The following is a 24,890-nucleotide window of genomic DNA, read 5'->3' as shown; positions in this document are numbered from 1 at the left end:
AATTAAATGTGTTAACTGTTATTTTTTTTTCTCCTCATGTAAAGGGCGATGGCAGGCGCTGGAGAGCGCAAAGGAAAAAAGGATGACAATGGCATTGGTACAGCCATTGACTTTGTCCTGTCCAATGCTCGGCTTGTCTTGGGTGTGGGAGGTGCTGCCATGCTGGGGATTGCCACTTTGGCTGTCAAACGGGTAAGAGCGGTTGAAGGAGAGATGAGCCTTGAGGGAGGGAGCTGTGGAAACTGGGGCTTTTGAAGAGATTCCACAGTATGCTTCCTATCTCCCACCCCCCAGATGTATGATCGGGCAATCAGTGCCCCAACTAGTCCCACGCGCTTGAGCCAGTCAGGAAAAAGAAGCTGGGAGGAGCCAAGTTGGCTTGGGTCATCATCACGGTTACTCAACCAAGATATGAAGACTAATCTTAGCCGTTCTTTGCAGACTCTTCCTACAGATTCTTCAGCATTTGAAATAGGTGAGAAGTGGCCTTAAACTTTTACCAGTGTGTGACTTGGCTGTACAGTTCAGTAAATGTTGTCCTTTATGTGTGTTCAGTTGGTTTGGTACTGAAAAAAATCTTAGTTTTCAGAGGGATCCCAGTGATCAGGTAGTCCAAAACTCTGCCTTGAAGGATCAACAGAACAAAGTTTGTGTTTGTGGTGTGCTGTCTGTTTCTGACTTATAGTAACTCTGTGACTCAATGATGACCAAAACATTCTATCATCCTTCTTTAGGTCTTGCAAACCGAATACATGATTAATTTCTAAAGAATTATATGCAGGTCAAAATGAGTAACTGAAGGATATTTTAGGTTGAGTTTCAAAAAACACTTCCTTGGAGATGAACATGATTCAAATCAATGAGATTTGCTTCCTAATAAATATGCTCAGGACTGCTGGACTCTGATCCCCTTATAAACTGAAATGAACAATCTTGCTAGCTGCTCTATTGAATTGCAGCTCTGCAATCTTACTTCATGCAAGTAAGATTGTTTAATTGTTATCACTTAATGGTTTTCTTGCTTCCTTCAGATGCTCATATAGAGCCCATAAAATACCTATCAAAATGCAAAAGACAGGTGTCATTAAATTCAGCTGAATTTCACAGGTAAATATTAGGAGCCAGTGTAGTGACTATGGAGTGTTTAAGTCCTAGGAGACCCGGATTCATTTTCCTACCTGCCATGAAACTTATCAAGTGATCATGGGCTGGCTGTTCTCTTTTAGCCTAGCCTGTGTGACAGGGTGTTTGTGAGGATAAAGTGGAGGAGAGGAGATCTATATATGTCACTCTGAACTCCTTGGAGGAAAGACAGGATCAAAATGCATTGATGCATAGTGACTCAGGAGCCACATATGGCTCTTCTGAGCACCATTCCCAGGACAAGGACAGGCCCTTGCCCAGTAGTTGGCAGGTGGTTTCTGCACTGAAGCAGTCACCACTGGAGGAATGGGTAAGCTGCGAGGTTCCCTGCGGTGCAGGCCTTTTGACAGGGATAGATGTAAATGTAGATCTTCTGGTTGATGGTAACTGTGATTGTGGCTGTTAATGAATATTGCTGCATTAAGTAAATAAATATTGGGGCCTGTTATGCTTCTCTCTAATCTTATTGTGATAGACTTGGTCAAATCCACGAAACATAAGTCATCTGTCAAAAGAAGCCAAGTGGATTTGAAGAAGTCGCGCCTCAGAATGTCCTTGCAAGAGAAGCTGTTTGCCTATTACCGGAGGAAGGTGGCCATCCCAGTTGAAGAACAAGCTCGGGCCAAGCAGGCTGCTGTGGATATTTGTGCTGAGCTGCGTGGCTTCCTCCGTGCCAAGCTGCCAGACATGCCTCTGCGTGAAATGTATCTGAGTGGGAGCCTCTATGACGACTTGCAGGTAACTTGGATGTATCTGATGTTGTTGAGCATGCTGCTCACTTCTTTATAGTTGTTTTGATCCTATGCAAACAGCACTGTGTTTAAACGTAGCTCAGCTTTCTACTGAAAGCACCTTTGCATGGTTTAGACATCTTGCAGATTGAATTGATTATTCTGCCAGAGTCTAAAAAGCACCTTTTTCTCACCTTGCTTTCTGCGGTTCTCATTGTCAGCTCTTTCTGGCTGTCCAGTATCACACTGCCTGTGTCTCTTCTCTTCTACTTCCATTCCAAGAATGTCAGAGTCTGTTCATGTTCTTTTCTGGTATGGCAGGTTTGGATGGGGGAGCTTCTCTGTGCAGTTCATTGGACTGGTATTTTGCATGCATTTATTTATATCCCACTTTTCTCTCCACAGTTGCCACTCAGAGGGTCTTCATTCTCCCCTCCATTTTCTCACAACACCCCTGTGAGCTAGACCAAGCTGAGTTTTTGTTACAAGTCCAAGGTCACTCATCAGGCTTACATAGTAGAAGTGGGGATTTGAATCCAGGTCACCCAGGGTCCCAGTCCAACACTCCACTACACAACACTGACTGTCCTTAGTACTTTAGTGATAGGGCCATCTTTTAGTGAGCACTTCAGAATGAGCTTATGAGTTCGCATCATATAGATTCTTGCATATTTTATCATGGGTGAAACTTAAACTTGAAGCCATCCTTAAAAACTGATAGCGTGCACATGAAGGTGGCTCCACCCAGACTGCAAGTATCTGCAAGGAGACAAAGACAAATTTATCCCAAATAGAACTCCATTGCTGTAAAAAAGATCTTTTGTATTCCACCCTCCTAGAAATTCCTTTGGCCGCACCCAGGTTTTAAATACTCCCAGTGAGAGGAAGACAAATTTAGCATATAAATAGTCAGGCGAAGTCTTGTTGTTTACCATAGTTTTGAAGCAGAGCTTCTGCTTCAAGTTTTTGTTTGCACTCTCCCCCCCCCCCCATTTATTAAAAAATAATTTTATGCCTTGGCTGGTACATCAGCATGTTTTATCAGGACTTTGGATAATGATAGAGATTCCAGCTGAGTTTTTCTTTGCATCCAAGCTTTCTCCCCATTCATATAGTTGCTGTGACTTCTATTGGCATCTATTTTTAACTAGTTAACTTTTCTCCTCCCTGGTAGGTTGTAACAGCTGATCACATCCAGCTCATTGTTCCTTTGGTGCTGGAAAAGAACTTGTGGTCATGTATTCCAGGAGAAGATACTATCATGAACATCCCTGGCTTTTGCCTGGTACGTCGGGAAAATCCAGAGTACTTCCCTCGTGGGAGCAGTTACTGGGACCGCTGTGTGGTGGGGGGTTACCTCTCACCTAGGTCTGTGGCTGACACCTTTGAGAAAGTAGTGGCAGGCTCAATCAACTGGCCAGCTATTGGGAGCCTCCTAGATTATGTCATACGGCCAGCAGCACCCCTGGAATCTCTAACGTTGGAGGTACAATATGAAAGAGACCGGCACCTACTAATAGACTTTTTGCCATCTGTGACACTAGGGGATACTGTCTTGGTGGCCAAGCCACACCGCTTGGCTCAGTATGATAATCTGTGGCGACTTAGTCTTCGGCCAGCAGAGACGGCTCGCCTCCGGGCCTTAGACCAGGCTGACTCTGGCTGCCGTTCATTGTGCCTCAAGATCCTCAAGGCCATATGCAAGCTGAACCCGGCACTGAGTCGCCTTTCTGCCAGCCAGCTTACCAACGTCATACTGCACCTGGCCCAGGAGGAGACGGACTGGTCCCAAGATGTGCTTGCTGACCGTTTTCTGCAGGCACTGAGAGGACTGATAAGCTACTTAGAGGTGGGAGTTCTTCCCAGTGCTCTGAATCCAAAGGTGAATTTGTTTACAGAGCTCACTCCCGAGGAAGTGGATGAGTTAGGCTACACCCTGTACTCTTCTCTTTCAGAACCGGAAGTCCTGTTGCAGATGTAACAGCTGCCTTATGTGTAAGAATGGTGTTGGGACCTACAGGTTTTCTGACACTTTCTGAGTGATATATGCACACCCTGTCTAGTTCTTTCTGCAATTTGTCCCCACCCCCAGTTTCTTAAATATACTCTGTGTGGTCCTCTAGATTTCTTGGTGCTACTGGTCCAGTTCTACTGCTTTGATAGCAGCTGTCTGAATGGGCAAGAGGGAGTGTGGAAACTGACATTCAGAATTGTGTGTGAAGTCTTTGATGCTGTCACAATTGCCTGCTTCAACACTGTGCATTCCTTTTTCTGTTACTGGTGCTGCAGTGAAAACAGACAGTCCCATCCCAGGTAAGGGTGGAACTGGGCCAGTAAAACCGCTGGCAATTTTAGGAACCCTCATGGGTTCTGTCCCCTACTGATTGTTTGCTTTTTTTCTGGTCACTTTTACACAGAAAATGTGCATGGCATCCTGAAAGATGTTTCAGTAGAAAAGTATTTATAGCAGGGGATGTATTTGTGTGAATGCTGTTACAGTGATTGTATTTATAGTGTTTGGAGGAACGGAGAATTTCCAGGGAGACCCAGCTTATTGCATCAGTTCTTGCCATTACTGAGCTCTGATCAGTAATCCCACCTTTAGGAAGCTGGGTGGTCCTGATTCAGGGTGCGCTCTCTTGCCGTTGTAGTACCCTTCATTGCACACACATGCAATTCTTGTTGCACCCACACATTTGAAAAATTAGTGTATTAATTTACCTTTCTAGAAGAATGTTGGAGGAATTATTTTTCCCCCATTGGTTGCTCTTAAGATTATTTTTCTGTTCCTAATTATCATTTCCAAAGCAAGGAACTATTGAGGAGCTCTATGCCAGCTTTAATTGTGGCATGGAGTGTTGAAGTCTGAAGACCAAGAGAGAACTTTTGTGGATGTTTCCATCATGAGCACTTATGCTGAGAGCAGCTAATTACATGAGTAAAGTGTGTTTTAAGAGTCAGTCCTTGATTTTCATATGTTGGCAAAACAATGGGAGACTGATGAGCCTGCTGTCTGCCTGCTAGAAGCCAGATATATAAAGATGCAAGGTTTTGGAGGAAGGCGAATGTAATTCTGAGCTGGCAACATACACTAAAATTGCACTGTTTACGAATTTGCAGAAGGTGGCACATTTTACACTTTGGTCATGTTGCTTCTGGGGAACCACTAGCTTTCTGCTAACGCTATCGTAGTTATTCAGCCCTGCTTTCTGCTCCTGCCTACTACTTTTTGAGGAGTAACCACCCACTCCAGCTTATATCTCCTCCTCTGTAGTCATGAAATTGACATAGACAGTGAATGTGTTATCTCTCAGGAATTCACTTCTACCACTGTCACCCTTCTGATATCCCCTGAATTGTATCCATGTAATTCTTGTATAGATGGTTTGTGGGTTGTCATGTCCTCAGTACCTGCCATTGCTATTTAAAGGCAGCACAAATATGGAGGTAATTTGTGAAAACTTGGAAAGAACTTGTCTTCCCTGTTCTTCCTTTTGAAGATAATGCTTATGTTAACAAGTAAACCCTTAGGATGGTCTTTAATTTATATTCCCTGCTTAAAAGGGAATTCCACCTATTTCAAGCCAGATGTTTGCAAGACGGTATTTGTTTCTCACCAATGAAACAGTGTTGCAGCTTTTTAAGCTTCACCAGACTGCTAGCCCAAGACTTGGAACGTTTTGGTGTGGATATTCTGCCATCTTTATTATTAATTAATTAATTAAACTGAACTTATAGCCCACCATTCCCTACACAGCATCACAATTAAATATAACATAGGTTACAATCAACAGTCACAACCATCATAATATTAATTCCTCACCAGGTGGCACCGTAAGGGCAGTTCAGGAGATGGTCCAAGGTGTGAAGCTGTCACTCATCCATGACCATGTGCCTGTTTTCTACGCTTAATGTTTACTCCAGTGGTTGCTTGATTGCTTTATTTTTCTTTTAAATCAATGTTCCTTCTTTCTCTGCTTGCCTTCTAGTATAAATCTTCCTGTCACACTTGGTGATGAGTGAAGCTGCAGGTGTAAAACAGAGTGCTATCTGAACTAATATTTTTAAAAGTTGCACAAAGCCAGATTGTCACATCTTTCTGTGGTGGTTTCTTTCTCTCCCTTCTGGTGCTTGTTTCCAAGTGGTAGACAAGTGGATCAGTAGCAAAGGAGGCTACTGCATTGACAGAAAGACCCTGCCCTTCCACTTGTCAAGCACACATCATTACATGCTCATCTTAAATAGAATCCCCTTGTTAACTTATTAGAAACATAATAGATTTGTATGTGTGTTGCTGTCAAGCTGGATTGTATGGAATGTAGACTTGAGGCTTTTCCATGAGCAAGACACTTTATTTTGCTTTTTTCACTTTTATCACTGTAGCTGTTTCACCCTGAAAAGTAATGTGTTTGGGGTAGATATCTGAAAAAGGATGCCTACTTCATAGTGATAAGAGTGCTATTTGTAATCTTGCAAGCAACAAGTACTAGAGTCACTGGCATTCAGTGGAACAACCAGAGCTTTAAAGCACGGAACAAGCTGGACTGTCCAGTTTCCTCAGTTGGGGGGGGGGGAATGATACATTTTGCACAGGGCAGAGGCTTCGTGTTGAGCGGGGCAGCTCTTAAGAATCTTGCACTAATGCTACTACAAGACTAGAGAATTCAGTCTTATGAAATGCTAAGCTGACACCTATCAGTATTCATTAAAAATGCACATGGGTAACGTTAGCTGATTCTAGCATGGAGGGCTTGGTCTTCAGTATCTGTGAACTTCTGTGAAACTTCAGAACAAAATCTGGATTGCAGCTGATGACTCATGGAGGTAGAAAGCTCAGTGGGTCAAAAGGCTGTCATGGACCCTTGAGTCATGGGAATATTTTGGTGTGATGCCTTAATGTTTGTGTCATGGAAACCAATATAACTTTTCCCTGACCTTCAGGGTGGGGAACCAACTAGCACAACTGTAGATTTTTGGTGCAATCAAACTCTACTGATTCTGAGTCAGATAAAATTCTTAACATGAAAAAAACAATTATGAAAATGATACAAAGTGGAAGACGCTTAGGTACCTGTGATGCTGAAGATAAAGGAATGGGATCTTTTTAGCTTGTCTCAAGCCCTTATGCTCTTTAAGGGCATTAGAGGAGGAAAGTCTAGTGCATGGTCTTTGAAAGTATGTGGAAATTCTGAAATAAAATAACTTTCCACAACACTATGGTTGTTTTAACTGTTTACTTCACCTGAATTACTCAGGGATGATTTGAAAAGGTATTTCAGCAGTGCTTTGATCAGCCTACAAGTGTGTGGAACCAAACATATTGGCCCCTGTGCTTCTGAATGTGAAGGCTATTGCACAATTTGGGATATGAGAAATTGAGCAGGCCTGTGTCAAAATCCATGTGGCACTTGCATGTTATGTTAGTGAGAGCAGTGACAATGCAGGATGTTCTACAATGTTTGATCTCTTAAGTGTCTTAGTGCTACTTTTCAAAGGAGCAGTTTTCTATGGTGGGGGGGGGGGAAGGCCTTGAACAGAGACAGCAGGGTTCTGTGCTTGGCGCTAGAGATGAATGTATCTTCCCCAGCTCCATCCTAGTTGGGCTTTCACTCTGATCTTCCATGGAATTTGCTAAACTTCAAGGAGTAGAGAGAGTGCTCATCCCCGTTTCCCTGGTCTCCATGGCAACAGTAGACTTCCACATTCCAGGATCATGGGGAGGGACACACTTCTGTCTGAGGGGAAAGAAACCCATAGAGTTGGAAGGGACCTCCAGGATCATCTAGTCCAACCCCTTGCACAATGAAGGAAATTCACAAATGCCTCCACCTAAAATCACAGGATCCCTTCCCAAGCTAATCCTTTGGTTTGTTTGTTTTTTAAGCCCTCTAATTTTGAAGACACTTATATTCCCCCGTTTTTATGTTACTAGACATAAATACAGTTTTCTTGGTTTCCTGACTACAGGATTGTGACATTACTTATCCACTGGACTTCAAAAATACACCCCCCCCCCAAAAAAACACCCTTGTACTGAAGTATGTGAATACTAAGCAAGGAAATATTTAAGAAACAAGCAATCAGCCTGCCTGTCCTCTACCACGCTGCTCATTAGAATACACCAAGATCATTTGGATTGTGGCTCAAAGGGGGTAGGAACAAAAATATTATTGTCAAATGAAATTCAAATAGAATTTTGTGTAAATCCCTGTTCTGGCTTTCCCACCCCTGTTTTTTTGTTTCTGACCTAGTTCAATGCCTTGTTCTTCCTAACAATAAGAACAATATGTGTAATTCTAAGTATAAAAATGATGTTCACATAATTTGGACCTCTGTTAGAGTGATATACAAAGAGCTCCGTAGCGCAGAGTGGTAAAGCTGCAGTACTGCAATCGGAGCCCTCTGCTCACGACCCGAGTTTGATCGCAGCAGAAAGTTGGTTCCGGTAGCTGGCTCCAGGTTGACTCAGCCTTCCATCCTTCCGAGGTCGGTAAAATGAGTACCCAGCTTGCTGGGGGGAAAGTGTAGATGACTGGGGAAGGCAATGGCAAATCACGCCGTAAAAAGTCAGAGTCGAAAACAACTGGTGCTTGCACAGGGGACTACCTTTACCTTTTTTTTTTTTTTTAAGACTGATATACCTCCTGTTGCAGATTGGCATTGTTAGGACATCCCCTTGCTTACTTCGCTGGACAGCAACCAAATGCAAATTAGTTGATGCATAATGGCAAAAGGGACAAGATATGTGACACTGCTGCCACGTGGTTGATGTTCATTATAATTGTAGCAATTTAGCTCCCTTCCTTTACTCCCACTGGGTAGTATATGCTCACACAGTTCTGGGTGGATGTCTATATTTGTATCATCTTGCAGGCTTTCTTTCTTGCATGCTTTCTGTCTGTCTTGTCACTTCTAGATGGCCCTGGGTCTTGCAACCTTTTCTCTCCTCTTTCCAATTAACTCACTGCAGGTCAAAGATGGCCTTATTGCTAGAAAAAGGGCTTGGCCCATACTGAAGACTATAAATCCCATCATGGTAAATTTCCAGATACCCATTGCTTGTGGCCCTTCCCACCTCTTTGTGAGAGTAACTGAAGATCATTGAAAACATGGGTGATGTTATGAAGTCCAGCACTATCATATTGATGGCAATGAATCGCTGGGACCAAAGATATTTGACTGTCCTTGACCAGAGCCAGGACTTCCTCAGCTGGCCGGCTCCTGCTGCTTCCCTGCTCACCCCCTCAAGCCAATTTGGTGTGCTTAGGAGCCCGGATTCTTATCTGGGAGAACTGGGTTTGATTCCCCGCTCCTCCACATGCACCTGATTGACCTTGAGTCAGTCCCAAGTTCTCTCAGAGCTGCTCTCTCAAGAGCAGTTCTCAAAGAGCTCTCTCAGCCCCACCTACCTCACAGGGTGTTTGTTTCGGGGAGGGAAAGGAAATTGTAAGCTGTTCTGAGACTACGAGTGAAGGGCAGGGGATGAATCCAATCTCTTCTTTTATTTATTTTATTTATTTATTCGTGATTTATATCCCGCCCTTCCCACGAGTGGCTCAGGGCGGCTTCCAGAAATTGGTCAAACATAAAAATTAAACAATTTAAGTATATAAACAAATATTTTAAACAGTTAAAACCTTAAAAACCAGTTAACATTCTTCCTCTCCCACCTGGTAGAACTCTCTGCCAAATGACATCTGTGCCCTGCAGGGCCTGAAACAGATCTACAGGGCCTATGAGCAGAGATATTCCGCCAGGCTTTTTGGTTGAGGACAGTGATGGGCACCATCTTGGCTGGCACTCTATCGTCCCCCCACCCCCCAGCTTCCTCCAACTTCTCCCACATAGTGTTAACACATTCTGGAATCTGATGTACTAGAACCTTTTGAGAACGGAAATAATCTATGTATTTTTATTGTTCATTGCTCAAAGCCTTGGGTTCTCAAGAGACTGGGCAATCCATAAATCTAAAATCCAAATAAAAGAAATAGGGCTTCAGGCAGAGTCAAAGGAAAACTGGTCTTGAATGGCTCGTCGCTCCTTGTTTTTATAATGCTGGATAGATCTCATTTCTTGGAAGCTGGTCTGCCAGTGTCAGGATGCTAATATCACAGCAATAGACTGTCTAGTTTGTAACTGCAGCAGTTTAACAGTGATTTGGTGGTGGTGGGATTGTACAGGTGGAAAAACTGGGATGTTGTGCAATATGAGGAGCCCCAAGACAAGAATGTTCTTTCAAAGCCATCAAATGTATTTCAGGTATGTGTTGGAAGCATAATAGTGATCCGCTGATGTACGCCCTTATAACTCAGCATAATTTGACAGCAATTGTATTTTTGCTTGTAATGAAGACGATATACCCTTTCCACTCAATTTCCTGTACTTCTCATTTCTTTGCGGTGCTACTGTTGCTTTGATCTGCCAGTAGGGCTTGAAAAACTTATTGGCTTCATGAGTACATTATGCTAAATAAGTACATAGCAAACCCCCCCCCCAGATTTACTCAAGATTTTGCATAGCAGCTTTCCCAACGCCAAGAAGATACAGAATGTACAGTTTGTACTTCCCCAAGTGTTGTAATTCTTCCTTCTTGCCGAACAACTGCAATCCAATTCCAGTTAAGAGAGATGATGGAGGAGGGTAGAAGATTGTAAAAGATACGATACTCTTGTGTTTTGTGGATCTGCTCCAATAGTTAGCAGGCATTACAGTGGACATCTATTAAGCTGAAGATTAGATCTCCCTTACTTCCTACTACCTTGGTGTGTCTACTGGTTGTCTCAGTGTTAAGACTGTGTGATCTGGTCCCTGATATTTACATGCAGCTTTTAAGAAATCTTCAAGATAGCAAATGCTTGTTTTTGATTTCTATTTATGTGCCAATCTAAACTATTTGATCATCTTGACTCTGTTTAAAGCAGGCTTATCTCAAACTTCTTGAAATGGTTCCAGAAGCAATGATGAGTTTTATGGAACCTTAAATTCTAATAAGCTTATTGTGGCATAACCTTTGGTGCCTACTGTACATACACTTTAAATAATTACTCACCAAGAATGGGCTCCAGTGAAAGTACTAACCCAGGAACTAGCTCCAGTACCAAAGCTTCCCCATGTCTGTTCAAGGACCAATATCATGAGGCCTGATGCCATCAGCTGTACCAAGAGTCTCAGTCAACGGCATATCTTCTCAGGTGTCAGCAAAGTTCTACCATTTACATTGGCCAAACTAGACAATGTCTACACAAAAGATGAAATGGACACAAACCAGGTGTTCAAAGCAGAAGAAATAGTTTCATCCTCTTAAAAAAAGAAAAAAAACACCTGATAGAAACTCCATTGTGAAGCTACCAAGAAAAGAATTAATGTTCAGGTTTGATAGTTTTGGCAGAGGTGGGAGGGGCTTGCTCACTATAGAAAGTAATTAGCCCTCGTTAGGTCTTGTTAGGTATGTACATTACTCATCTTGTTTTGCTGGTTTGTCACCTGTTCAGAGTAGTCTACTTCTACTATGTATAATTTGCATTTTTGACAGAACATTTTTTCACTCATTCTCTGAATAGTCATGTAAATACCTGCATCTAAGGCTTCCGGTCTTGTTCTGTAATACCTACCCCTGCTCCACCCACCTCACACACCCCCTTTCCCTGTTTTTATTCATGTAATATCCACTAGCAACCAAAAGGGGGGTATACTACTTCAGGGTCTGTCAAAATGAATCTTCACTCAGGAAAATGTATGCCACAATAAATGCCTTAAATTGTCAAGATGCCACAGGGTTCTTTGTTGGTTTTGATCTTGGGTCCTCTCATTCTAACCCAACCCACCCACTATCCATCTCTTCTTCCAATGAGAATGCAGGAACCCTCAACTTCATTTGACGATCTCCTCCCTAAGCCCTCCTCGGTGAAATCCTGAGCATAAATAGCCAGCCCAAGCTGAGTTCCCTTTGCCTCAAATCAAGTTGGGATTCTGAGGCAGAAGGATTAGAGTCACCTCCCATACCTAAAGTGAGTAATTGAGGATCTGCTGCCCAGGATTAAGGGAAGAAAGAATTTCACTGTTCCAGTAATCTGCCTCTAGGTGTGTGAACACTGGCATTAGGCCTAAAATCTCTTATCCCATTAAATACTTTCTGTGTACTCTACCCACCCCTGCTAACTTCTTAGCACTGCTTGCTTTACAGTAAATACATGAGCAACCTGTGATTTTTTTCGTACATGCACTGAGGAATTCTTAAAGTACATTCACTGTATGTGCAGTTGAACATGCAATTTCAAATCCCACATTTATCGAGATTCTGGTCCCCATTTTTATCAGTCAAATATACATTGGCTGGTTCTTACAAACACGTGTACATGCAAGATGCATGTGCATTCTTATATATTTTAATTTTGTTCTTTCTAGATTTAAGAAACATCTTCAAAATGCGTGTTCTACTTAGAAAATCTTCATTGATTTCTTGTATTCCAAGGCTTGCTTTATAAACTAATTTAGTAAGTGCTTTCCTTTTATCAGTTCAGGACTTCTATCACAATTTGCCTGTCCGTATTTCCTCAGCTATGCAGATGACACTACTCTAATGGCAGAAAATGAGGAGGACCTAAAGAACTTCTTGTTGAGGGTGAAAGGAGAGAGCACAAAAGTAGGCTTGAAACACAACATCAAAAAAACTAAGATCATGGCATCTGGCCTCATCACACCTTGGCAAATAGAAGGGGAAGACATAGAAGTAGTGACAGACTTCACATTTCTGGGATCCAAGATCACTGCAGATGGTGACTGTACCCATGAAATTAAAAGACTTTGCTCCTTGGGAGGACAGCTATGGTGAACCTGGGCAGTATAATAAAAAGTAGAGACATCACCCTGCCAACGGAAGTCTGTATAGTTAAAGCGATGGTATTCCCAGTAGTAATGTATGGCTGTGAGAGCTGGACCATAGGGAAAGCCAAGCGCAGTAGAATAGATGCTTTTGAGATGTGGTGCTGGAGAAGACTCTTGAGAGTCCCTTGGACTGCAAGAAGATCAAATCAGTCAGTCTGTTCCCTGGAAGGTCAGATGCTGAAGCTCAAACACTTTGGCCATCAAATGAGAAGGGAGCACTCACTGGAGAAGATCCTGATGCTAGGAAAGACAGAAGGCAAAAGAAGAAGGGGACAGCAAAAGATGAGATGGCTGGACAGTGTTACTTAGGTAACAAACACGAATTTGAGCAGACTTTGGAGGATGGTGGAAGACAGGAGGGCCTGGCATGACTTTGTCCATGGGGTCGCAAAGAGTCGGACTCTACTGTGCGACTGAACAACAACAACAAAATTTCCTCCTTTTTCTTTCATTCTGTTTCTTATTTATTCTTTAAATTATAAACTATTTAGGACATAATAAAAAGATGTTAAACTTTTTTTTTTTGCTAAGTTTCAATCAGGCTGACTTCTACTGCCACACAACTCTACAGCCAAGGACTCTTCTGCAATTTTGGCTGCCTTTTACAACAGTGCCCTGGAAAAGTCAACATAGCCACAAATGTTATGATCTTGTAACCTGTGCCTGGAGATAGCAAAAAATCTTGTATGCCTGTTTTTCTCTCGGTACCATCTTCTGCCTCCAGAGTTTGCATACCATATGGCGAGGTAGGCAAATTATTAGAAAATCATTAGCCATCACTTCTGGCCTGTTTTGCTATTACAATTAGTTTAATTCAGTTTTCCTTTTTCTCTGTGTATGTATTCTTTACATGAACTTTAAAAGCAGTGTATGTTGTCTTTGTTTCTTTTCTTTTAATAATATGCATTTAGAACCTTGAGCTAGGAATAATGGGTATTTTCTGCAGCTCTTTATAAGGGAAATAAGACTCACCCTTGTTGAATCAAAGTAAAAATACTAAAATCTTTTGTATGTATTTGAAAAGACTGTTACATAACCAATTAATATCACAGTAAAACAGCTGTTCAGAAGCATTACTTTCTTTTTTCAAGCTTACAGGGCAGCCTACCTGGGATTTTGAAACAGATATTTAGGCTTCATTTCAGAATTCGTAAAAGCAATTTTTAAAAACTGGAATGCAGTTATCTATAAGAGCCATAAAGTCACTGGACTTTTAAAATCCAGTTTCTATCAGTTAAACTTTAGCTTTCTGTATGTATCGTGCCATTTTTTAAGCCTGGTCAAATTATCTTTGATTATTCTTAATCAAAGGTTATTCTTAATAATGTGTGAGTGTTCAGAGCTCACTGAAGGCAAAACAGCAGCTCTAGAAAAATGGCTGTGCATTTTTTCACAACATGACAGCCTGATTGAAGGGATATAAGAGATCTTTCTGCTGAGATTATAACTATGTATATAAAGTACTACTTAGTTCAACAGGCCAGAATCTATAAATGTGATTTAGACTAGGTCTGTATGTTGCCTTAGAATTCAAAATTTTATCTTGTGGAGGCATCTGGACACGTGGAGTGCAAGTTTCCAGGATAGTATTATTTTATTTATTTATTTATTTATTTATTTATTACTTTATATTTATATCCCGCCCTCTCCGCAAGCGGACTCAGGGCGGCTTACAATATCATAAAAACAATCAATTCCATAAAAACATATAAAACCATAATACATTTATAGGTTAAAAACTATTACGCTATCTCAGTCTAGTCTGGCGGTATTAGGTTCTGACTATGACCACCAGCTTCTGTAGGATGTCCGGTGGCAGCCCATTTTCAGTCAACCAGAAAAGCCTGCCTAAACAGTTCGGTCTTACAGGCCCTGCGGAACGCCGACAAATCCCGCAGGGCCCTTATAGCTTCTGGGAGGGTGTTCCAGAGTTCTGGTGCTGCCACCGAGAAGGCCCTAGATCTTGTTGCGGATAGCCTGGCTTCTTTTGGGCCAGGGGCGGACAGCAGATTTTTTGTCCCTGATCGCAGTGCTCTCTGGGGGATATATGGGGAAAGGCGGTCCCGTAGATAGGCAGGTCCCTGACCATAAAGGGCTTTAAAGGTTAATACCAACACCTTGAAGCGAACTCGGAACACAACAGGCAACCAGTGCAGCTCTCTCAGCACTGGCCGAATGTGCTCCCATCGTGGTAGCCCCATTAACAGCCGTGTATAGTGTATTGTTCAAAACAGGAATAAACACATAGATTATTAGTATATTAGCCATCAAACCTCTCTTGCCTTCTTGCAGTTTTCTCTTATTTTCTCTTACTGCCCGTTTGATGGTTGATCTGTTCCAGTATCATAAGCAAATCTACATGGTTAGCTTCTGTCTGCATTGGCGACTATGGATTTGCCTACTCTGATGTTATAAGAACAGCCTTGGCCGGGGGCATTTTCATGCTTGGATACCTTTCCCAGTTGATACACAGAACTCCTTTCTGCATCATTGTCCCATGGTTTTCAAATGACAGACTGTTTCAGTCTTGGAACCTTAAAATGAAAGAAACACAGCCTGTTTATGTAGTTGACAGTGGAAGGAGGAAATGGTTATTTTTGGTGTAGTGGCTGAAAGTCCACTCTGTACATCCCTGATTTGAATTTTGTCTCTGTTCTGAACCACCTGGGAGGCTGTAAGCAAACCACTCTCCACTTAAGTCCCTCATCTGTGACATGAACAAATACAGGTGAGATAACACATTTCTTCAAATTAAATCTGTCCAGGTGGCAATAGGAAAAGGTTCAGTTTATCTGCCAAATGAGTTAATGGATCCAAAATGTTACATAATCATTTCTGTTCCTGAGAACTCTATTTCTAAACAATTACAGTAACAGGATGACCTGTGCCTATTGATAACTATCTAGTGTGACCTTTTAAAGTAAACAGTGTAACTATAGCTGTCTCAGAAAAAAAACAGATGTTGACATGTCCATCCAATTACTCTCCCACACACCCTTTCCTAATCTTGGATAATACAGTTCCTCTTCTATATTCTGTTAAAGATTCTATCTCATTTAGGGAAAATAAAATGTTCGGAAATTCTCAGAAAGAAACAAATATAGATGAGTTTAGAAATTAGTTTATTATTTCTTGTTGGCTGTGCAGATGGTGCTCCAAACAAATGCACAACTTTCAAAAGGACAGTTCTGAAGTCTTTTTAGTTATAAGCTGGTACATTTACAGGTATCAAAAAAGTCGCATTACTTTAGCTTGTTAATACAATGATGAATTCAGAAAGGAGGTGAATATTGGTTAAAGGAATTGTACCCCCAAAGATCTAGAAGTCAGTGTGTCAGACTAGGGGGTCAGTGTGTCAGACTAGGCTGCTCAGATTCACAGTTTTACTATATGAGGAAAAGTAAATCTGATAAAATCGTGGAAAGAAGAATTGTAGATTTATACTCCGCTCTTCTTTCTGAATCAGAGACTCAGAGCGGCTTACAATCTCCTTTATCTTCTCCCCCCACAACAGACACCCTGTGAGGTGGGTGGGGCTGAGAGGGCTCACAGCAGCTGCCCTTTCAAGGACAACCTCTGCAATAGCTATGGCTAACCCAAGGCCATTCCAGCAGGTGCACGTGGAGGAGGAGGGAATCAAACCCGGTTCTCCCAGAAAAGAGTATGCACACTTAACAACTACACCAAACTGGCTCTTAGTAGGATGCGACAGTTCTGGCTGACACTTTTGGAATAGCTAAGTTTGTGATCTTCAGTCTTCAGAAGCAGTTCCAGAATAAAGCATATATAAGCTACCCTAGTTTTAATTTAATTTCAAGATATATATCCCACCCTTTCCCGCAAGCAGGCTCAGGATGGTTTACAACAAAAGTGTAATATACTTACAAATTAAAATATAAAGCATCATAAAAGCATACAGCATAAAAATCTGAGGGCAGTGCAACAAATCAACAGGCACAAGAAGTGACCAAGGCACAGAATCCTATGGTCAAATCATCCCAAAATAAATACTGCCCAACCTCATAGCACAAAGAATTCCAAGTAAAATGCACAAAAATGCCTCCAGTACATCCATATTTTCCATCCTTCTCCTGCAATGAGGATTAAAAACTTTCAACTTTTGAAGAAGAATGTGTTTAGTAGCCAGGATAATATTGGGGGCAGACTTGGTGTGGGGTTCAGTGTGGGGATGGGGAGCAGCTGGTGGAGGGGGGGGGGAAGAATGAGAGGCAAGAAAAGAGACTAGGAAATAATAGGGAAAAATGCATAGCAGGTGGTAGGTGGCTGAGGGAAAGCAAGGAGAGGAGGGGAAGGGTTTGGTTAAATTGGGAAGTATTTTAAGTAGACAAGAAAATACTGGTAGGAAGATTGCATAGGGTGGAGGAAGAAAGACTGTCTTAATAATATATGGCGCAGATGGCAGAGTGCACAGTGAAGGCGTTTGGTAACAACAGCATAACCAAATGAGTCATTTCGCATGTCAATGGCAGCTTTATTGTGGCATAGATTTTTGTGTACTAGAGCCCACTTGCCTTGTTCTCACAGGTTTGTTCTGAAGATAAATGTGGGAGGGAGATCCATGTGGATCACAATGAATTTCTTTGAAGAAGGGCAGGCTAGAAATGTGGCAAGGTGATGGGCTGTAAGCAGTAAAACAGAAGCCCATGAAACCTCAGATGTCCAGTCTATGACATCTCCAAAATTGAAATAGGTAGAAGAGAAGCACTATGATAATTCACACGAGCAGCAATGGACAACAACGCAGTATTCTTCGTGTTGCTGTTTTAATGTAAAACACATAAGAGACACCCCCATGGCTTTGACTGAGCTCTAAGCGAATGATGGCGTCCAGTTCAGCCCTATGGGTCTGTCTGCAGCACAGCTTAGTCGCCACTCTTCTCTTAATGACAGGGAAACTGCAGGAGAGCAGGGGCTGGGGCGGGGCCGCTTCCCTCACTCACAGGCACACCCCAGGGAAACAAGGCAGAAGGGGCGGCAGCACCTTCAGAAAATGATGCAGAGCCAATCAGAGTGAACACATGCCAGGCCTGGCCCAGAAAATCTAAAAACAATTTTGTCAAGAATACAAATAGACAAATTTACAAAAATCTATACATTATATTGTGCAAAAACATCCATTCCAAACATTCAAAACATATAGAGAACATTAAGTCCCAAACAAAAACACCGTTTCTAAGGATGACTCTGAAAAATTCTTTTTAACTCTGGCATGAGTTAAAGGACCCACCAATCAGCTGTTTTGCAGGCCCTTTAACTTCAGCAGGGGGGGGGGGGGGCTCTTCTGCTGCCAGCTCCACATGCTGTTTTAGTGGCAGGGAAGGGAGGGCTGTGGCGAGCTCACCACTGCCTTCTCTTCCTCACCAGTAAAATAACATGGGAGCCGGCAGAAGAAGCAGCCCCCAGCCCCGCACAAGTTAAGGGCCCACAAAACAGCTGATCCGCGGGGAGAGGATGGGCGGCGAGCGGGGGAGTGCCATGGTGATGGGTGGGGGCGAGCGGAGTGTGGTGTCCGGGGGGGGGTGGGGGGGCGCCTGCCTAGGGCCTATTCGATCTAGAGCCGCTCCTGGCAGCAGAAGCAACCCCATTACTTAAAGGGCCCGTGTATCAGCTGTTTTGCGGGCCCTTAACTCACGCAGGAGCCTGCTTCTGCTGCCGGCCTGCACATTATTTTTCTGGTGGGGAAAAGAGGGTGGTGGTGAGCTCACCACAGCCCTCCCTTCCCTGCCATGAAAACAGCGTGCGGGCTAGCAGCAGTCACAGCGAGTGGGGGGAGTGCCACAGTGGCGGGCGAGCAGTGTGGCGACAGGGAGAGAGCAAGTGGAGCGCTGCGGCAGCGGGTGGGAGCAAGCAGAGCACAGTGGCTGGGGAGCACCAGGGATGGAGGTCGCCTGCCTAGGGCCTATTCACCCTAGAGCCATTCCTGGCAGCAGCAGCAGTCCCCAGCCCAACCCTGGTGAGCTCACTGCAGCCCTCTGTTCCCTGCCACTAAAACAGTGTGTGGGCTGGCAGCACTTGCAGCAAGAGGAGGGGCAGTGAGCGGGGGAGTACCACAGGGGTGGCAGCAGAGGGCAAGCGAGTGAAGTGCTGTGGCAGCGGGTGGGGGTGAGCAGAGCACAGCAGCTGTGGGGGGTGCCTGTCTGGGGTCTATTTGCCCTAGAGCTGCTCCTGGTAGCAGAAGCAGCCCCCCAGCTACTTAAAGGGCCCATGGATCAACTGTTTCGCGGACCCTTAACTTGAGCAGGGGCCTGTTTCTGCTGCCAGCCCATGCGTTATTTTACTGGTGGGGAAGAGAGGGCGGTGGTGAACTCACCGCAGCCCTCCGTTCCCTGCCACAATGACAGCACGCAGGCCAGCAGCAGTCACAGCAAGTGGGGGGGGGAGGAGCGGCAGCAAGTGGGGGGAACCCCGCAGCAGTGGGGGTGAGCAGAGCACAGTGGCTGGGGGGCGCCTGCCTAAGGCCTATTTGCCCAGCCTAGAGCCACTCCTGGCAGTAGAAGCAGCCCCCCCCCCGCGCTACTTAAAGGGCCTGTGGATTAGCTGTTTTGCGGGCCCTTAATGCACTGGGGCCTGCTTCGGCTGCCGGCCCGCGCGTTATTTTACCGGTGGGGAAGAGATTGCAGTGAGCTCGCCTCAGCCCTCCGTTCCCTGCCACTAAAACAGCGCAAGGGCTGGCAGCAGTTGTGGGGGTGGGGGCGGCGAGCGGGAGAACGCCACTGTGGCGGGGGTGAGCAGAGCGCGGCAACAGGGTGCGATTGAGCCCAGCACTGCGTGGTGGATGGGGACAAGCGGAGCATGGTGGCAAAGGGGGCACCTGCCTAGGGCCTATTTGCCCTAGAGCCGCTCCTGGCAGCAGAAGCAGACCCCAGCTCCCCCACTACTTAAAGGGCCCATGGATCAGCAGTTTCGTGGACCCTTAACTCCCGTGGGGGCCTGCTTTTGCTGCTGACCACGTTATTTTACTGGTGGGGAAGAGAGGGCAGTGGTGAGCTGGCCGCAGCCCTCCGTTCCCTGCCACTAAAACACCACTGTGGGCTGGCAGCAGAAGCAGTCCCCAGCACCCCCCCCCCTTCCAGGAGTTCTTTAATTCGCCCAGGGGCTGCTTCTGTCCCCAGCCCCGAAGCAAGTTGGTTGGGGGGAGAGGAGAGGGCAGTGGCAAGAGAGAGAGGCAGGCAGGGAGGGAGCCACCAGAGGGAAGCTCGTTTGGGGCACTGGGCAGGGCATCAGTGCCGCCCTCCTCCCCCCGAAAAATGTAAATGCCCCCGATCTTCCAAATTCTGGCTACGGTCCTCCCTGCATCCCCGGCAGTGCCTTCCGTGAGGCTGAGATAGAAAAAGAACAGCCTCACCCCACCCTCATTCCTCTACTACTCACAGAATCTACAGACGTATTTCCTCTTTAAGCCAATCGTGGTTCACCTTGCACGTGAACAAGGTCATGTCAGCCAATCAGACTTTGAATGTCCACGTGCTTTAGCGAGCTAAGGAATCCACTGCAGCAGCAGGTTTTCAACTCCCACCAGACTAACGAAAACGAATGGGAAGGGAACCGTCAGTTTTTGCGTCACGTGGTCTGACCTTAATTGAGGCGAGACGCGGAGCGGTATTAACATACCTGTGCATGATATAGTCCCTGTAATCCTTCCATTGGCTTTTGATTTGGTTTAAATAACCGGATTCGAAGGGCCTGGAAAGTGGGTGTTTTAATTTCCGGAGTCTAGAGAGGGTCTTGATGGCAACGTTGGTCTTTTGAATGAACCTGCTTAAAATTCTAGACACAGTTGGCGGAAGGTTACCGAAATGAAGCTTCGAACCATTTGATGCCGGATCTCATTGAGTATAAAAGAGGAAAACGCGGGCGCCGCGTTCTCATTGTTAGACTGTAAGAAGACGGTAGGGTTTTATAGTGAGTCGTCCTGTTAAAGGCGCGGCTCTGCCTAGCTAGGAGCAGTTTCAGCTTCCGCAGCCGCCACCATGGTTGTGTAGGGGTGGTAGTGCAAGCGGCAGCGGCGGCAATTGCAGAGGCGCAGCATCAGCGGCCGCGGCCTCGGCACCTCCCGGCGACTGCAACCATGGCGTGAGTATTGGAAGAGGGAACGGGATACATGGCTGGGAGGCTGGGGCGCTTTATTCCCGGGGGCTGGGAGAGAGGGAAAGTCTCGGACAAGTTGGAGGATATAATAATATGGCATGTGTTTGATCTCTCTCCCATTTGAAAGGTGGGGTAGGAGAGGGCGGGGGTGTATTGTACTTTCCTCTTGGGAATGGATCACCAGTCTCTCAGTGGGAAGATCCAATGGGAAATTAAGGGGAAAAGGGAGGGGGGTGACAGTACACGGCAAGGGTGTGTGAGAGGGCTGTATTTGTTGATCGCAGACGCGATTTAATGAGCTTCTGGCCTTTCTTGGCTAATTAGAAAGCCCTCAGTGTCTATGCGAAGTCCCTTGGGAGGCTGCCTTCCTGGCACATGTAGAGTAAAACTGGAGCTTGAGGAATGGGCTCCTGTTTTCTTGTTCTCCGCATTTTTTCATGACAGCTGCTTGGCAGCAGACATTTAACAAATAAAGGTTTATTTAGCTTAGGGAAAGTTACAGGGGGAAATACATTTCCTGAATCTGTACTCGTAAACTGCAAAAGGCATTACGTTCCAGGGAGGAAAACATGTTGGTAGTCCTGGTTTTTGATTTGACTGTTAAGTAGCATTCCTTGGGGTGTGGGGCTTTGTCTGTATTACCTTGTGAGTGGCTGAGTTTGTAGGGAGACTGTTCCCTGCACAGCCTATATGTAGAAAGAATGTCCATTCCTCGATCACTAGTTGTGAATTCAAACTATTTGACACCTCTTAATGTTTCTTGAGTGAACAGGAACCAGAATGTCAAGGCTAGGCTTAAGTAACCTTGGTGAAAACGTGGCAAGATACAAAATGGTGGCCTATATATAGGGTGGGGACAGGCACAGCAGGCAGATCATGAAATGGCTGCAGCTGTCGTTGACGCTAGTGAACGCGTGAATTGGTGGGTGGAGCTGCAACTAGCTTTGACCATATATGGTCATGAGGAACTTAAGCAGGCTGCCACACACAAGGATATTCTTGACAAATCCTAGTTGGCGCTGTTGTATATAGTGCTTGTTGGCATTCATAAGAATTCTTGACTTGGAGAGGATACAATAATAGCTCGAAAAAGCAAAAGTGCAGCACTAACACTATCCTGCTCTTTAGAAAAATGTGAAATACAAAATAATGGTTGTCTTTGCCTGCAGTAAGAATGCCTCATTTGTCATGTCAATGACAAACCTGCTTTTTTATCTTTCAGGTTATTCAAGGCAACGCACAGCAGTTTTGCTGTAATCGAGAAAAAGACCATCTACGTGTCTACCCTTTTTGACCACAGAGTACTAAAACTTGGCAAAAATGAGCCTCTCAAACACAGAGATGATGGGGGACTTTCTGTCCCCCTTCAACCAGCCGTGTTTGGTGGCTGAGGAAGGTCTGGGACTCCTAGATGACTACCTGGAGGTGGCCAAGAACCTCGGTTCGCATGGGTTCTCCAGCGACAAGGCTAAAGTGGGCTCCTCCAATTGGCTGGCTGTGGATAGTTTGAACGATGCCACAGACAACAGCCAGGGTAAGGTGTACATGGCATCACAAATTGTGATTTGTGGTAATGCAGAGTGGTAGTACAAAGAAAGCATGAATCGCAGCTTTAATGATAAAGATTAGAAGTGACATGGCTAGCAACATATGCCAGTCTATATGAAAGACCAAAATCAGTGTTCCTAATTTTTGCTAAAAATCTGGTTTTTTGAATGTTTTATTATCAATTATTTTTCTCACTTGACAGAGGATGCCTTCTCTGGCATGGATTGGATGGTGGAGAAGATGGATCTGAAGGAGTTTGATTTTGATGCACTGTTAGGTATTGATGACCTTGAAGCCACCGTCGCCCCAGATGAGCTTATGGCTACGTTGGAAGACACGTGTGAACCATTTGACCCTTCCATCCAAGAAATTCTCAAGAAAGAAACTCCACTGACAGCAGAACCAGTTATACAATCCCCCATGTCCCCTCCTGTGGCAGACCAAGTAGCCCCACTAACCCGTTTGTTGCCATTTCCACTTTCTCCAGAGTCATTGATTTCCACTGCAGACCATTCTCTTAGCTTAGAACTAGGCAGTGAAGTGGATGTTCTTGAAGGTGACAAGAAAACAGAAGCCCATATCATCTTGGTGGTAATTCCCAAGTGTGAAAAGGAGGAAGAAACCCATTCAGACAATGATAGTGGAATAGGCATGAGCCCATCTTACTTAGGGACACCCCAGCGAAGTCCTACAACTTCAGTTAGTTCCCTTAGTGATGGCCAGTCAGTTACAGTCCTTCATGACAGTTCTGTGCGTCCAAAGCCTTATGATTTCCCTGCAGAGAAGATAGTGTCAGCAAAAGTGAAGGGAGAAAAAAGAGTGGACAAAAAACTGAAGAAGATGGAGCAAAATAAAACAGCAGCTACACGCTATAGGCAGAAAAAAAGGGCAGAACAGGAAGCATTATCAAAAGAATGCAAAGAAGAAGAACAGAAGAATGAGGCCCTGAGGGAGAAAGCAGATTCCCTGAGCAAAGAAATCCAGTATTTGAAAGATCTGATTGAAGAGGTCCGTAAGGCCAAGAGTAAAAAAGTTAAAGTCCCAGAATAAGGGTAGTCAAAGAATAGATGTTACATGCATGTATATAAGCTTAGTACAAACAGCTGTGTATTACTGCCTAATAAATTATTTTCTAATACATGAATTGTGCTTGGAGTGAATAGTTGTTTACAGCATGCACATACGCATTTAGCTGATTTGGTTGCTTAAAAGTATTGAAATCAAATAAGGGAATATTTATCAAAGTGAAACTACTTGAAATATTAATACATAATATTTGAGAGAAGACTGGAAAATCTATATAGCTTCCTTGCCATACCAGTCTAGTAACTTGTCTAAGTAGTTTTTATGTGTAACATACAATGGACAATTCTGAGATTAATCATCTGTCTGCAGTACTAATTGCAGTTTTCCTGTAGTTGTGTGCCTGAAGGAAAGGCAAATTGTGCACAACAAAAATAGGGGAAGTTGTGGGTAGTGTAGTTCCAGTTTTGATGCCATGTTAAGCTGACAATTCTTTTGCCTTTTCTGCAGGTGTCTCAGAAAATACTTAGAGCTCAGTGGTTTAGAGCATGTGGCCCTGGAAACTAAGCACTTTAATTAAGATACTCCATGAATAAGAGTAGTAGTGAAATATGTTTAATTAGGCTACTTGAAATGTAGTTTTTACCAGTGAGGAAACTTGCTAGGTAAATTGGTTACACTGTTTATTTGAACCTTGATATAGTAGCCTAATGCTGTAATCTGTTACTGTATTTTCAAAATACTAAAGCATTCAAGTTCCCTCAAATGAGACAATAAGCGAAAATAAAGATGGCTGCATTATTAAAAGTGTCATCTTCAAATGAGAGGGTGAATGTTAATTTTGCTTCAAACACCCCCTTGCTGGGTAAGTGCTATTGTGAGTAAAAAGATAAAACAGCCTAAAGAGCCTTCCCAATCCATTACTTTCTTATATATTTGAAAATGTAAAATCAAACAGGCAATGAAAATTTTGCTGTAAGTATCCCCCTATAGCATACCTCAGAAAAACTTAAATATGCTAACCATTGTGGCTCCCCTTCCAGCACTTTGGCCATGAAAGATGTGAGAAGAACCAAGATGTTTGATACTCCAGCTTTATTTACCAATTTATCCCAACCTACCTTCAAGGAACTTAGACAGTATATGTCATTTCCCCTGCCTCCATTCTAGCTTTACAACAATCCCAGTGACTCAAGTGGGTAGCTGTTGGTCTGAAGCATAACGAAGTCCAGTGACACTTGCCAGACCAGCAAAATTTTATTTAAGGTATAAGCTTTTGTGTGCAAGCATATGAAGGCTTACACCTTGAATAAAATTTTGTTGGTCTTAAAGATGCCACTGGACGCAAACTTAGTTCTAACAATCCTGTGTGGTAGCTTGGGCTCGGAAGAAAATGAGTATGGTTACCGGGAGAGAATTTGAATGTGGGTCTCTTACTCAACACTTAAGTAC

At 44.0% G+C, this 24,890-nt stretch overlaps 2 protein-coding genes across 2 annotated transcripts; both read left to right on the top strand.

The window, feature by feature from the left end:
- Positions 1-7,088, top strand: MIEF1 (mitochondrial elongation factor 1). Its single transcript, XM_060245423.1, has 4 exons — positions 1-192; positions 295-475; positions 1,619-1,881; positions 3,049-7,088. Exons 1-4 carry the CDS (start codon positions 49-51, stop codon positions 3,853-3,855), a joined length of 1,395 nt encoding a protein of 464 aa, XP_060101406.1. The 5' UTR covers positions 1-48; the 3' UTR covers positions 3,856-7,088.
- Positions 7,089-20,222: 13,134 nt separating this feature from the next.
- Positions 20,223-23,553, top strand: ATF4 (activating transcription factor 4). Its single transcript, XM_060245422.1, has 3 exons — positions 20,223-20,852; positions 22,090-22,401; positions 22,618-23,553. Exons 2-3 carry the CDS (start codon positions 22,188-22,190, stop codon positions 23,463-23,465), a joined length of 1,062 nt encoding a protein of 353 aa, XP_060101405.1. The 5' UTR covers positions 20,223-20,852; positions 22,090-22,187; the 3' UTR covers positions 23,466-23,553.
- Positions 23,554-24,890: the final 1,337 nt, after the last annotated feature.

This window comes from Heteronotia binoei, chromosome 8 (genome assembly GCF_032191835.1).
Source record: "Heteronotia binoei isolate CCM8104 ecotype False Entrance Well chromosome 8, APGP_CSIRO_Hbin_v1, whole genome shotgun sequence".
Classification (NCBI taxonomy): domain Eukaryota; kingdom Metazoa; phylum Chordata; class Lepidosauria; order Squamata; family Gekkonidae; genus Heteronotia; species Heteronotia binoei.
This window is presented reverse-complemented; position numbering and strand designations above follow the sequence as displayed.